We start from the raw sequence: 12,963 nt of genomic DNA, 5'->3' as shown, positions 1-12,963 counted from the left end.
TCAACCGATGGTTTCTAAAAGTGGATGAGGCGTTCTAACCACAAAGAGGCTGGGCTTATCTGGATTTGACCAGTCAAACCATGGTCTGAAAAGAAAAGGAGGAACAAGTAACAGAGTAGGTAATATTCAAACCTATGAGCACTAATGCTGCATTGCTTGATGCATCTTTTTTGTAGAGGGAGATTGCTGCTCAAATGGCCATTCTAGCTTTACAAGGAAAATCATCAAAACAGAAGTGGCCCAATTTGTGAAAAGAACACCCCCCCCCCCCCCCCAAAAAAAAAAAAAAAAAAAAAAGTGTCCTAATTCTCAATTCCCAGTGACTCTATGAGATAAATATTTTTTTTTAGAAAAAGGAAAATAATTATTTTCACCTCCATTTCCAAGCATATCTCATGTCTTGAAATGTGTGTTAAAATATTTCCTTGTTAACATCTTTTTCCCCTTGTCATTATGGAAAACTGAACTGGTTGGTTCCAGTCCAGTCCAGTTTGTCTTAAAAGTTAGAACTGTGGTGTATTATATTGCCTGCCATGCAGCCTTATCTAGCTTAGTACTAAGTTTCAGAAGAAAATTATGAACTTGCTTATGGGAGGGAAATCAGTATAGAAACATAATTTTTTAAAATATTTTGGAACTAGTTACCTCATTCCAACCTGTGATTTTCTGCCCAAATTTGCCACACAAGGAAAGAACTTGGCCATTATGCCAGGTCCTTGGATCAACTCTTGGTCTTCACCTTTTTTGTTAATTTTTATTTATTTATTTATTCCTTTTTTTTGGGGGGGTGGGGTGGGGTGGGGTGGGGGTCAGGGTGTGTGGATTTGTAGCAGTTATGGTGCAATATTAGGGCCTGTTTGATAGTATTTGGTTATGGGCTCAGTTATACAGCTTATATTTTAGGTGTATGTCAACTATTCAGCCTCATCCCAACTAAATGGGGTTGGCTACATGGATAGTTGCATCTAATCAGCTCTATTTGAGTATGCATTTGACAAGGCCTAAGCTATGCTTGTCCTTCCTTAGCACTTCTCTTAAGGTCAATTTAGGTCTGGTGCTGACTCTTATATTTCCTTCAATCTGAACCAATATCACTCTTGTGTACGAGGGCAGTCAAAGGTGTCAATTGGACAATGGCAATGACACTTCATTTCCAAACTAGTTTTAATTTGATCATTCCTGTGTCCTTCCTTTTTACCACTTTTTAATCTCAAGAAACCTCATCTCTGCCGCACTTAGTTTATTTCTAGGATGCTTTTTGACTTCTTAGTGTTTATTTGCACTTATAATGGATGATTTAATTAGTTTATTTCTAGGATGATTTTTGACTTCTAGTATTTATTTGCACTTACAATGGATGATTTAACCAAAGACATTCAAGATGGCATCCCTTGGTGTATGCTTTTTGTTGATGATATTGTTTTGGTAGATTAGATACAAGTAGGGAGTAGTACCAAATTGAAATCATGGAGAGCAAGTTTGGAATCAAAATTACTTAAACTAAGCAGAATGAAGACAGAATATCTAGTGTGTAACTTTGGTCATGATTAGATAAATGATGAGGCGGTGAAACTTGATGAAAAGGAGATTCCATGAAGCGATTATTTTAGGTACCTTGACTCAATCATAAATAAGAAAAGGTGATATAGATGAGGATGTTTATCAAAAAATTAAAATAGCATGGATGGAGTAGAGGGGTACGCCTGGAGTCTTGTGTGATCAAAGTATTCCTTTAAAGCTGGAAGGAAAATTCTATTGGACCGTCGTTTAACTAGCTATGATGTATGGTGTAGAGTGTTGGGTTGTTAAAAAGTATCGTATAGGTAAACTCAATGCAGAATAAATGATGATGCTAAGATGGATGAGTGGCAAAACTAGGAAGGATAAGGTAAGGAATGATCATACTAAAGCTAGTCTGAAAGTAACTTCGATAAATTATTAGTGATGAGAAAGTCGATTGAGATGGCACAGCCACGTTTGAGGGAGGCCTTTAAAATAACCTTGGAGAAGTGGTAAGAAAGGTATGCATAGCATAGGCCTTTTATCTAGTATGACCTCAAATAGAGTTGATTGGAAGGCAAAGATCCATATAGCTAACCCATTTAGTTTGGACATGGCTTCTTCTTCTTGTTGTTCTTAACTTCTCAACATTCTGTGTCGTATATTATAGTTGTTCATATGACTGTCAATAAAAGTTCCCTCATATCTTATGAAGCATGTTGATCCAACAACACTTATGGTGCACCTCCTATTTTATCTGCATCCTATTTTTATTCTGTGAGAAACATAAGCCTGTATGTCACCTTCTTCACTTATGGTTTAGCCATGTATGTAAAATAATCATTTTGTAGAATCTCCCTTCATTAATTTTCAGCTCTTCATTGTAAGTCCTAGAGTATTCAAAGTTCTACACCATATATTCTGTCTATTCTACTTATCTTAATATCGTTTGAGCCTGAAGTTGATTAGCGTTAGTCCAACTCAGCATTGATCCTTGCTTTTGTTTCATTCACTGAAACATTATTTATCATCCTTGCTTTTGTTTCATTCACTGAAACATTATTTATCATCCTTGCTTTTGTTTCATTCACTGAAACATTATTTATCAACAACAGGCATATGCCAAGGAACTTCCTGGCTCCTGCTGGATGTCTACAATTAACTATGTCTACAATTTTCTCTTTACTCTTTAGGGACTTTGTCATAAGCTTTTTTAGGGTTATAAAGGTTTTATGAAGATCTTATTTACAATCTCTTAGTTTTTCCATTAATCCCCTAGCCAAGTAATAGCCTTTGTCATAGATCTTTCTGGCGTAAAACCAAATTGCTTCTTTGCTATAACAGTTTTTGGTCTCTCATAGGTGGTTTGATAACCCTCTCCTATAATTTCACAGTATGACTCATTAGTTTGTGCCCTTATGGTTATTCTAGCTCTAAGTATCTCCCTTGTTTTTATAAACCTTATCCGCAAGTCTCTCATAGGTGGTTTGATAAGCCTCTCCTATAATCTCATAGTATGACTCATTAGTTTGTGCCCTTATGGTTATTCCAGCTCTAAGTATCTCCCTTGTTTTTATAAACCTTATCCGCAATCCTTCTCCGGTCATCCAAGATTTTCTTGTGCTCACAATCCTATGGCTTGGTTGCCTAGGATAAACCACAAATTCCTAAGATTTAAATCACTTTCAATTTGGGTCCTCATCTAGGCCTTTTGCCTTGCCTACATTTGTCTTTCACCTTCCTGTAGGGTGTTGAAGGTTTCTGCAGGAATAACCTTTTGATTCGTTCTTAATGTCCTCATCCCATACGATTGTTATATCTTCTTCACTTTTAATGCGTCTGACATGGTGGAGATCTCTATGTTTTATTTCCTTCACTTTAGCTATCTTATACATAGCTTGTCACCCTTCCCTTTGTGCCCGTTTGTTGAAAAGGTCTTCGTATTTCTTCACCCTTTCTTTTCCTGCAATCTTCTTAACTTCACTTTTGAAAATTATTTCCATTTGTAGGTCTTCTACATCTTTGATCCTTTGCCATGTCTTAAAATTAGCCTTTGTAGTGTTAAATGTTGCTTGAACCTCACTATCCCACCACCAAATTTTCTAGAGGAATGGCATTTTACTCTTGATATGTGCCTAATACATCTTTAACGACTTTCATATAAGTGGCACATCACACCTGAGAAAACCTATGTTGGTGCCATAAGATACATGATTCTAGTACTCTGCTCCTGGAAGAACATGACTTATACTATGTTATGTAGCATCTATGCATAGATGTGTTTGTTATTCTAGGAAATTCAGTGGAGATTAATTTTGTATTTGCTTTTCAACTAAGTTACTGCATGTACTAGTTCACTAATATTCACACAACTGCTTGGCTTTTGTATCATAATATGCTTGGTAGAGGAAGTAATTAAAATACGCTTTCTGCTTTAGGATGAAGACATCTATACATTTTTTGAGCCAGAGCTTCCAGCTGAACCATCGGGTGCTTCAAGAAGCAGAGTATCTGATCCAGTTGAGACATCAGTAGATAGACGATCTCCACTGAAAGCTTCAGTAAATAAAAATGGGCCAAAGGTTTCCCATGGTAGGACCCATAGAACCTCTGTGTCCAATGGGAAGAAAACCGATCTTAACAGTGGTAATGCATGGCCATCTCCAAGGGATGGTATGTCATGCAACGAGTGCTCTGTACTGGATCTCAAAGGAGAGAATTATTTTTCCTGTGCTGTCAACCGGAGGCTCTCAAGTGCACGGTATCTCCTCAACTCATCAGATGATGTTGTCAATTTTCTGAAGGATATCACGCTCGCACTATCGTTAAGTTAAGGAGACTTTGCTTTCACTGTCTTTGAAGATTCTTTTGCTCAAAATCTTAATATCAAGGCCATGGTAGTTCACTTTTTGTGTAAGCAAATGTAGACCCCTTTTTGTGTCATAATGCGAAATGATCATATAAGGCTGAAGCTCTTGCAGTTGCAATGTGAGTCCCTTGAAAATTATAGCTGCTTGAAAGAGAAAGTTAATCTGAATCATAGCTATTGCATTTTTTGAACTAACTAAAGAAAATCCCTTAGATGCTTTGGAGGACGGGATTTCACCATATATATATAAGATTCTGATAATCTCCCGTCCTTTTGCTACAATTTTGTTTTACCCAGTTCAGTAATCTTTTTTGATCGTGTGGAAACAGTGATTTTAGTTAAACCTGATAGCTAGCTTGCTAGTTTACGATAGTTTTCATCATTGTAAAGACCTTTTTCTTTTCTCTTTTTTCCCCGGGAGGAGGGGTTGGTGTAATTTATCATTGTAAGGTCATTCAGGTAATGTTTATATTGATTCATTTCAATCTAGTGATCATAGGTTTTAACCAAACAACAGCCTTTCCGGTTAGAAATTGTTGCTTTGTATGGTGCTCTCGATCTATTTTGTCGTCAGTTTTGGGGTCTTTATAAATTTATCAAAATTACTGCAAACCTGAAACATTTAGAAAGGTCAGATGAATTTAACACATGATTACCAGCGCGTTATAATGTAAATGATACAGTTGGTCACCTAAATAAAGGGATTTAGAACCTCATTGCCATGATTTTCTAGCCTTCTAATTTGATCCAATGCACTACGGAGGTCAGGGTTCAATCCACCCTGATAGTATATGTAATGGTTCGCAGTCCTATTCAAGGACTTCAAAACCAGGAAGCTATTTTGGAAGCAGTGACTTACTTGCATTGGTAACCAAACCATTTGATCTCATTCCAACTCACACCATCCATGGTGTTTGAGGACCACCATCTAAAGTGAGGGGATCACACCCTAAGAATGGTGTGAGGTGGGGAAGTGTCATTAGTCGTTACCCGCAGGGGAGTGGAACCCGATTCGGTCAGATCATGATCTCAGGAGTCAGGAGAATGTCGACTGATGTGAAATTATGATCTTTCTTCTCCACACATTTTCCTTTCACCTGCCTCAGCTGATAGGAATTATCAAGGATATACAGGTATCTTCATTTTTGTCAACTAAATTCTACAATATTTTCAAATGATCATACCATTTAACCATAGAAAAAAAGGATTTTGCAGGCAAGATAAAAGATCAGCAAGGAACCAGCATGACCATCACCTTATTTATGCCTCTCATTTTGGTTATAGATTCGGGGTAAGAAACCTTGCTTCACCCAAGAAAAAATTGTACAAATGTTCTGTGGTTTTGTAGTTATTCTTTGAAAAGAAGAAACACTAGTGAATTGTCTGTCTGGTTCTTGATCAACATGGGCTTCAAGCCTTCCATGAAGGAGGCACTAGGACATTAATCAAAGGGTAGTCATTTTGTTAGGAATTGGATAATCATTTCAAGGTGGTCAAGGGGTTGTGTCGAGTTAACTGACCAACCAGGTGGCATCAATCTTTTTCAGTGGATCAATCGAGAAAGAATAAAGTAGACACTAGTAATGCTTTGGTGGTCCAGCAATCCACCATGGAATCTCTTTCTCTTCTGTACTATGACAGTCCATGGAAATAAACTTTAACTTCCACAAGGTCTATCCATCACATCCCATTATTCTATCCCTCCCATGAAAGTTGCCCATGAAAGGCCTAATAAACTCCCAAAAGGATCCTTAATCTTAACACCACATGTGTCTTGCATGTCTGTTTCTGAATTCTGAGCTCCACTTTTTTGTTATTTTCATCGTTGGCCCCATGGCTACTCCTTGCATTTGATCGTGTATTGGGTCCAGGTTCGGAACTCGGTTAGTCCTTAAAAGCCAACAATGTAGTCAGTTTTAGGGTTTAAATGGAGGAAAAACCTTCACTAGCACACAAGCAAATGAACAAGTTTAATACACCAAAAAGTATCTCTTTGCTTGATACTCTCAGGGGGAAATCTGAGAGAAATCATGCCTATGGAGACAAATCAACTCTGTTTCAACCATTTTTAAATGGATTGATTCACTTCAAAACTTTTGTCCGAAGATTGCAATTAAATCGGTTTGACTCGTTCAAATCTGGTGATCCTAATCTTGAGCATTTCAAATTTGAATCAACAAACATGTATGACAGTTCCTAACAAAAAACCCTACTTGCTGTTTTCTTTTTTATGTTAGAACATGAAGATTCCTGTATGTCAAACCAATTTATCAACTATGAACATGCTATAATAGTGATTGCTTAGACGAATTCACCTCAAACTATCACAAGAATCAACTACAAGGGTTTAATTTCAAGTTGCCCATTCCTATAAAGGTCAGGCCAACTGGCTTCACTCATCTACGAATGGCAAAAGAATATTGGCCAAGACCAAAAGAAGGAGATTCTGAGAATCAAACCCAAGATAAGGTAGCTAGCGGTTTGGGGTGATCAAAAAAAGGTTGCCTAAAATAAAACTTCCTATAAATAAATAGTAATCCTATTAAGGGGAAGCACGGAAATGAATTAACCTCTCAAGTCCCAATATTCAAAATTAATTCAGTCTTTCTTGCCCCTCTTTCTTTCTGCTTCACCATCAATTTCTTCCAATAGGGCACTCATTATAAGGCCAAGAGTCCTTTCATTCCCGATATAAGCCAGGCTAGTGGACCTGCTGCTATTCTGATGTCTTGCAATGACTCAGGCCTAGCAGTTCAATAGGTCTAGCAGGGCTGTTTGAGTTGCACAGAATTGCTCTAACCACCACATATATATCAAATTGGACATTTGGACTGACCATCTATGGAATTTAATTTAACTTTCGTACCACTTTTCCTCATATGTGACAAACCCTCCTGGCCCAAACAAACCCTAACCCTAGTAGTCTGATCTTTACGGAGATCCCAAGTCACAAAACCATGTTGTTCTGTTCAGGGTTGGATTACATGAATGAATATGTATGATTGTGGTCTGTTGACTTCACGGGTACTTCTTAAACCAGCTGGGTCAGACCATTTTGCCCAGTGATTCATTTGAATCTCATATTCAATTGTGGTCCCTGAGTCTAATTGCGTAGGGGTCACACAGCCTCCTTGCATTGATGTGCCATGGAATGTCTATTGTTGAACAATAATGCAAAAATGGGTTTAAAATCATATGTCGCAGTGAATTTTTTATGCAGTGGATCTAAGACACAAAAGGTGTCTCTTTTCCGTGATTTTGATCTACTTTCCCATATTTTCCTACTTTATATTTTTTCACGTTCAACCAAATGAACAAAAATACTCATAGAAATCCTAGAACTCAACCAAATAGAGGAATAGTAGTCTAGAAGTGCACAATGGCATGTAATGGGTCCACTCCCAATGCCGATAACACCCATAAATTTATGACTTAGTTTAAAATCCTGTTAACACATTGGTCAAACCATGCAATGTCTTTGAAGTGTAGAACAACTGTTGAAATGTTGAAAAGAAAACCGTGAGCCTCTCAAGGGGAGTATTGATTCTTCTATTTTAAGAAACATACTTTTTTTTTTCCAGAATCTGTAATATCTAAATTAAGAATCTTAGAGTCCAATTCGGAATAAGTTAGACCTTTTTAATCGCCTCATTTCTATCCCAATCACACTCTAAAACCTTCCCACCCGATATTCCACCGAATTCCCAAGCTTCTTATAAAGCCCCTATCTTGCATAGGGAATTCATTCAAAATCTCTCTTCTCAAGATGAGGAATCTCACTTTATCCTCTATTCTGCTCTTGCTCCTCCTCCTCCTCCCTCTTGTGGCTTGTGAACGTCAGGTAATTCATAATTTAGATATTGTTTATGAATTTCTGCTTGGGTTTTTTTTATTATCTCTACCACTGAGACGACAGCTCATCTCTTACTCATTACAGGTTTACATAGTTTACTTGCGAGAACACGGTGGAGAGAAAACGATAAAAGAAATAGAGGATACCCATCACTCAATCTTGACCTCTGTGAAGGAGACAGAAGAGGAAGCTCAGGCTTCTCTACTCTACAGTTATAAGCACAGCATCAATGGCTTCTCTGCATTGCTTACTCCAGAAGAAGCCCACACCTTATCCAGTACTACTCGAACTGGGTTTTTTTATAATTCTTTAACTTTTTCTTCTTCTTGTTGTTATCAATCTCTATCACATGTGATAAGAAGTCTCTTCTTTGTACAGGAATGGATGAAGTGGTGTCTGTCTCACTGAGCGTACCAAGAAGATATTCTCTTCATACTACGAGGTCATGGGAATTTGCAGGTTTGATAGAGGGTCTAGGGACTCAAAACAAGAATGGAAACTTACTGGCTGAATCCAAGTATGGGAAAGATATCATTGTTGGGGTGTTGGATTCCGGTACTTTCTAGTCTCTACCATTACCCCTTTTGAAAACAGAATTACTTTTTGCTGGTTCTCTTATTTTGATTATTATTTGCTTTAAGCTTTATCTTCGTTGTATTTTTTGTATGCTTTGATTGATTGATCATCCAGTACTTGTTGGACGGTTCAGTGAGTCCAAGTATGGCTGAAGCCAATATTATGGTCTGATATGTCTTTTCTATCTGATTAGGTATATGGCCAGAGTCAAAGAGCTTCAGTGATGAAGGTTTGGGACCCATACCAAAGAGATGGAAAGGAATCTGTCAAGCTGGAGACGCTTTTAACTCCTCACATTGTAACAGGTAAGTGCTTCTTTGGAATCTTTTCTCTTTTTTGCTTTCGAGTTTATGGAATTGTGGTTCTGATATATCCTTTGAGATGCCATAGAATCTGAGTTTCCCGTGATCCAGTTTCCATTTCTTTCGTCACTCATATCAGGTTCAATCTCAAGGTTTATTTTCAAAATCCCAGATTTTTCATAACAAGTAGTTTTTAACACTAAGATTTCCTGAGGACACCGGAAGTCATAATTCATTCAGTACTATGGGTCTCTGCTAGATGCAGAGCAGCAGGAGGATACACGGGTCGTTTCAGAAACTTTCTCCTGATTTCTTGAAATTAAGGATGTAAAGTCATAGATTATACAGACACCCATGATTAGGTTACATCAGATACACAAATATGCATTAGGCTATGTGAGCTTTTTGAGAAAGAGACAGAGAGCGCTCTGTTTGAGGATTGATGAAACCTGGAGGAGAATTTGTCTGTTGCAAATTGCAATCAAACAAACGATATTGCTGGCCTCTGGTCTGCTGAGCTGATGGAGTCATGGCCTGTTTGTGTGTTTCTGACAATCACAAGACAAACAATGCAGACATGGGAAGAGCACCTCTTGTGATGTTCCTTGGACTTAGCAATCTATATTGCATGGCAAACCTTTAGTTGACACTCTGACCCTTTGTTGAGTGAAAGTGAAACCGTACAGAACCAAGCTTGTCCCTTATAACCCTTCTCACTGGTTTTTGAGGCTCAAAATTTGCAGGGCCAGTTCCACTTCTTCGGTGTGAGTTGGGAATCTCTCAATGAGTAGCAGTAATCCAGATGTTACCCCACCTGACCCATAGGGTTTGTCAGAACTGAAAGGATTTGAACTCCAGTAGCAGATCGAGTAGCAGATGAATTATAAGATTCAGTCATGTGTAATTGTTCAGAAGGTAGTTGAAAGACCTACTAGAGGATTTGAATTCAAACAGCAGATTGATTATAAGATCCAATCATGTATCATATTTTAGTCTAATAATACTTGAACTAATCTTTGAATTAAAATATTACAAAGGAGAGAATCCATCTTCCCAAAACCCCAATTTTTAAGTGTTTTTTGTGGGATGGTGGTTGGACCATAAGACGTTAGAGGTCATATGTCAAGTTCTAGATTGAAATGGTATGGTGAGAAGTCATAAACTTCTGTTGCTAGTCAATTATTTTAATCTTTAAATGATTAATATGAAGATGATTAGAATCCGGATCCTCACCCCGTCGGGGTAGCACAGAGTGCTCCCCGACGGGTTCCTGACCACACAAACAGTGGGGCCCACGGATGAAATAAAATTTTTATTTTTTTATTTTTTTCCAAGAAGTGTTTTCCACCTGGGCCCCACTGTTTTGTGTGGTCAAGAACCCGTCGGGGAGCACAGACCGTCGGGGGAGCTGATCCGGACTCAATGATTACTCGTTATGTTTTCATTTAAAGCTAGTTGTGAAACGACGTGTTTTTGTTATCCTACTAGAAAGTCAAATCACATATATTATATTATAAAGATTTCTTTCAAGTCCAGCCCAGTCTCGCATGGAATAATTTTATGGGCCTTCTGCTGGCCCAAAAAAGCCCAACCCAACATGTGAAAGTAACAATTTTTTGGTTTTGCAGGAAATTGATCGGTGCAAGGTACTATCTGAAAGCGTATGAACACTACTACGGTAAGCTCAATACTACGGCAGAATTCCGGTCACCGAGGGATCATGACGGCCATGGGACCCACACATCTTCTACCATCGGTGGCCGGAGAGTGCATGGTGTCTCCGCCCTTGGTGGCTTCGCCCAAGGCACCGCCTCCGGTGGAGCTCCACTTGCACGTCTTGCCATGTACAAGGTCTGCTGGCCATTCCCTGGAAAACCTCTTATACAAGGAGACATTTGCATGAATGAAGACATGCTTGCGGCCATCGATGATGCAATTGCTGATGGAGTCGACGTTATTAGCATCTCCATAGGATCAACAGAAATTAAAAGCTACAGAGAGGATTTAATGGCAATCGGTGCATTACATGCTATCAAGCGTAATATCGTTGTGGCTTGCAGTGCTGGAAATGCAGGTCCTGCACCGGCGACTGCGTCGAATCTGTCACCTTGGATCATCACTGTAGCTGCTAGTAGTTTGGATCGAGTCTTCCCCTCTCCTATCGTTTTAGGGAATGGCAAGCCAATCATGGTAACCTTCAATTATAATCAGCTTTTTTCTTTGCTTAATCTGTCTTTGTCATAAAAAAACTTAGCTTGTATAACTTCCTAAATCTATATCAGGGTCAATCGGTGGCTCCATACAAGCTGAAGAAGAAGATGTACCCACTTGTCTATGCTGGCGATGTGGTAGTCCCCAATGTTCCAAAGAATCTAACCGGGTAATACTTCAACTTTGATTTCAATTCAACTGTGCTAGCTGTCGCAACCTGTTGGTTTATGGGTAAATTATGCTTTGGAGTTGAAGAATTTCTTATTCTAATGAGTTCCATATCTAAAATTTGCAGGCAATGCCTTCCGGGATCCTTGTCACCAGAGAAAACAAAAGGGAAAATTGTATTGTGCATAAGAGGAAAAGGAACAAGAGTAGGGAAAGGCATGGAGGTGCACAGAGCTGGAGGTGCTGGTATCATTCTAGGAAACAACCCCATGAACGGAGATGAGTTATCCGTGGATGCCTATTTTCTTCCTGGGGCTGCTGTTTTTCCACAGGATGTCGTCACTATAATGAATTATATCAACTCCACCAAGAACCCAAAAGCATTGATCTTCCCTGGCCGCACAAAATTAGATGCCAAACCGGCACCATTCATGGCTGCTTTCTCCTCTCGAGGTCCTAACACTATTGAACCCAATATTCTCAAGGTAATTAACTAATCCCAACTTTTAATTTATACACTATTGAATAAGATACTAGTCTCTGATGGTTGGGTTTCTTGATTTACAGCCGGATATCACTGCACCAGGATTGAATATATTGGCAGCATGGAGTGAGGCATCTTCTCCTACAAAGTTGGATTCTGATCCTCGGGTCGTCAAATACAATTTGCTCTCTGGGACATCCATGTCATGCCCTCATGTTGCAGCCACAGCTGCCCTTCTCAAAGCTATCCACCCAAACTGGAGTAGTGCTTCCATAAGATCAGCAATCATGACCACAGGTACCTTGTGTTAAGTGTAAAGATTTAAGTGAAACATCCCTGCTTTGTGGCCAGAACTTTCTGATACATGTTTTCCTTGCAGCCACCACAGTGAACAATATTGGCAAGTCATTGACTAATGCATCTAGCAAGAGAGCCAACCCTTTCAACTATGGTGCTGGACATTTCCGGCCAACAAAAGCAGCAGATCCGGGTCTTGTCTATAATGCGTCATATACTGATTATCTTATGTTCCTTTGTAGCACGGGATTTGATAACTTTGACCCTGCCTTCAAGTGCCCAAAGGTCCCACCCTCACCAAGCAATCTCAACCATCCATCACTGGCGATTTCTAAGCTGAATGGTTCCATGACAGTAACAAGGACTGTTACTAATGTCGGTGGAAGCAAGAGTTTGTATTCTGTGAAAGTGAGATCACCATCAGGGATTTCTGTTGAGATCAATCCGCAAGTCCTCTATTTTAGCCATTATGGAGAGGTGAAGAAGTTCACCATAACCGTAGCACCAAATGGAATGGTGAAGGGAAACAAGTACAGGTTCGGATGGTATACGTGGAGTGATGGGATCCATGATGTAAGGAGTCCTATGGCAATTTCTCTTCTGTAGTTTTCTCTCTAAAAAAAGGGAGAGTGGCATTAAAAGGGGGTTTTTTTTTTTTCCTCTTTTTTTTATCACACTAGGGTACTCTTGTAGGGGTTTTTTT

General features: G+C 39.0%; 2 protein-coding genes across 8 annotated transcripts in view; both read left to right on the top strand.

The window, feature by feature from the left end:
- Positions 1 to 4,670, top strand: part of LOC149026131 (alpha,alpha-trehalose-phosphate synthase [UDP-forming] 1-like) — a 44,249-nt gene extending 39,579 nt beyond the window's left edge. For 6 of the 7 annotated variants that reach the window (XM_089146382.1, XM_089146384.1, XM_089146385.1 and 3 more), the window contains exon 18: positions 3,939 to 4,670. In XM_089146382.1, coding sequence (XP_089002508.1) covers positions 3,939 to 4,334 — 396 coding nt within the window. In that variant the 3' untranslated portion in view covers positions 4,335 to 4,670. The remainder of the gene's footprint in view (positions 1 to 3,938) is intronic. The other variant, XM_089146386.1, reaches the window with a different exon arrangement.
- A 3,280-nt stretch (positions 4,671 to 7,950) lies between these two features.
- LOC149026130 (subtilase family protein) lies at positions 7,951 to 12,957 on the top strand. Its single transcript, XM_089146379.1, has 9 exons — positions 7,951 to 8,210; positions 8,307 to 8,499; positions 8,601 to 8,777; positions 8,992 to 9,103; positions 10,729 to 11,290; positions 11,383 to 11,480; positions 11,607 to 11,964; positions 12,047 to 12,260; positions 12,343 to 12,957. Exons 1-9 carry the CDS (start codon positions 8,136 to 8,138, stop codon positions 12,864 to 12,866), a joined length of 2,313 nt encoding a protein of 770 aa, XP_089002505.1. The 5' UTR covers positions 7,951 to 8,135; the 3' UTR covers positions 12,867 to 12,957.
- Positions 12,958 to 12,963: the final 6 nt, after the last annotated feature.

The sequence above is a fragment of the Hakea prostrata genome, chromosome 2 (genome assembly GCF_041222555.1).
Source record: "Hakea prostrata isolate BN-2017 chromosome 2, UWA_Hpros_2, whole genome shotgun sequence".
NCBI lineage: Eukaryota > Viridiplantae > Streptophyta > Magnoliopsida > Proteales > Proteaceae > Hakea > Hakea prostrata.
Note: the sequence above shows the minus strand (reverse complement) of the source record. Positions and strands in the feature narration are given on the sequence as shown.

Bases quoted from the DNA above. Each gene is read 5' to 3' on its own strand.
- LOC149026130 (XM_089146379.1), top strand. From the start codon at position 8,136: ATGAGGAATCTCACTTTATCCTCTATTCTGCTCTTGCTCCTCCTCCTC. The intron at 8,211-8,306 runs GTAATTCATAAT...TACTCATTACAG, and splicing joins TTGTGGCTTGTGAACGTCAG to GTTTACATAGTTTACTTGCG. The intron at 8,500-8,600 runs GTACTACTCGAA...TTCTTTGTACAG, and splicing joins AGAAGCCCACACCTTATCCA to GAATGGATGAAGTGGTGTCT.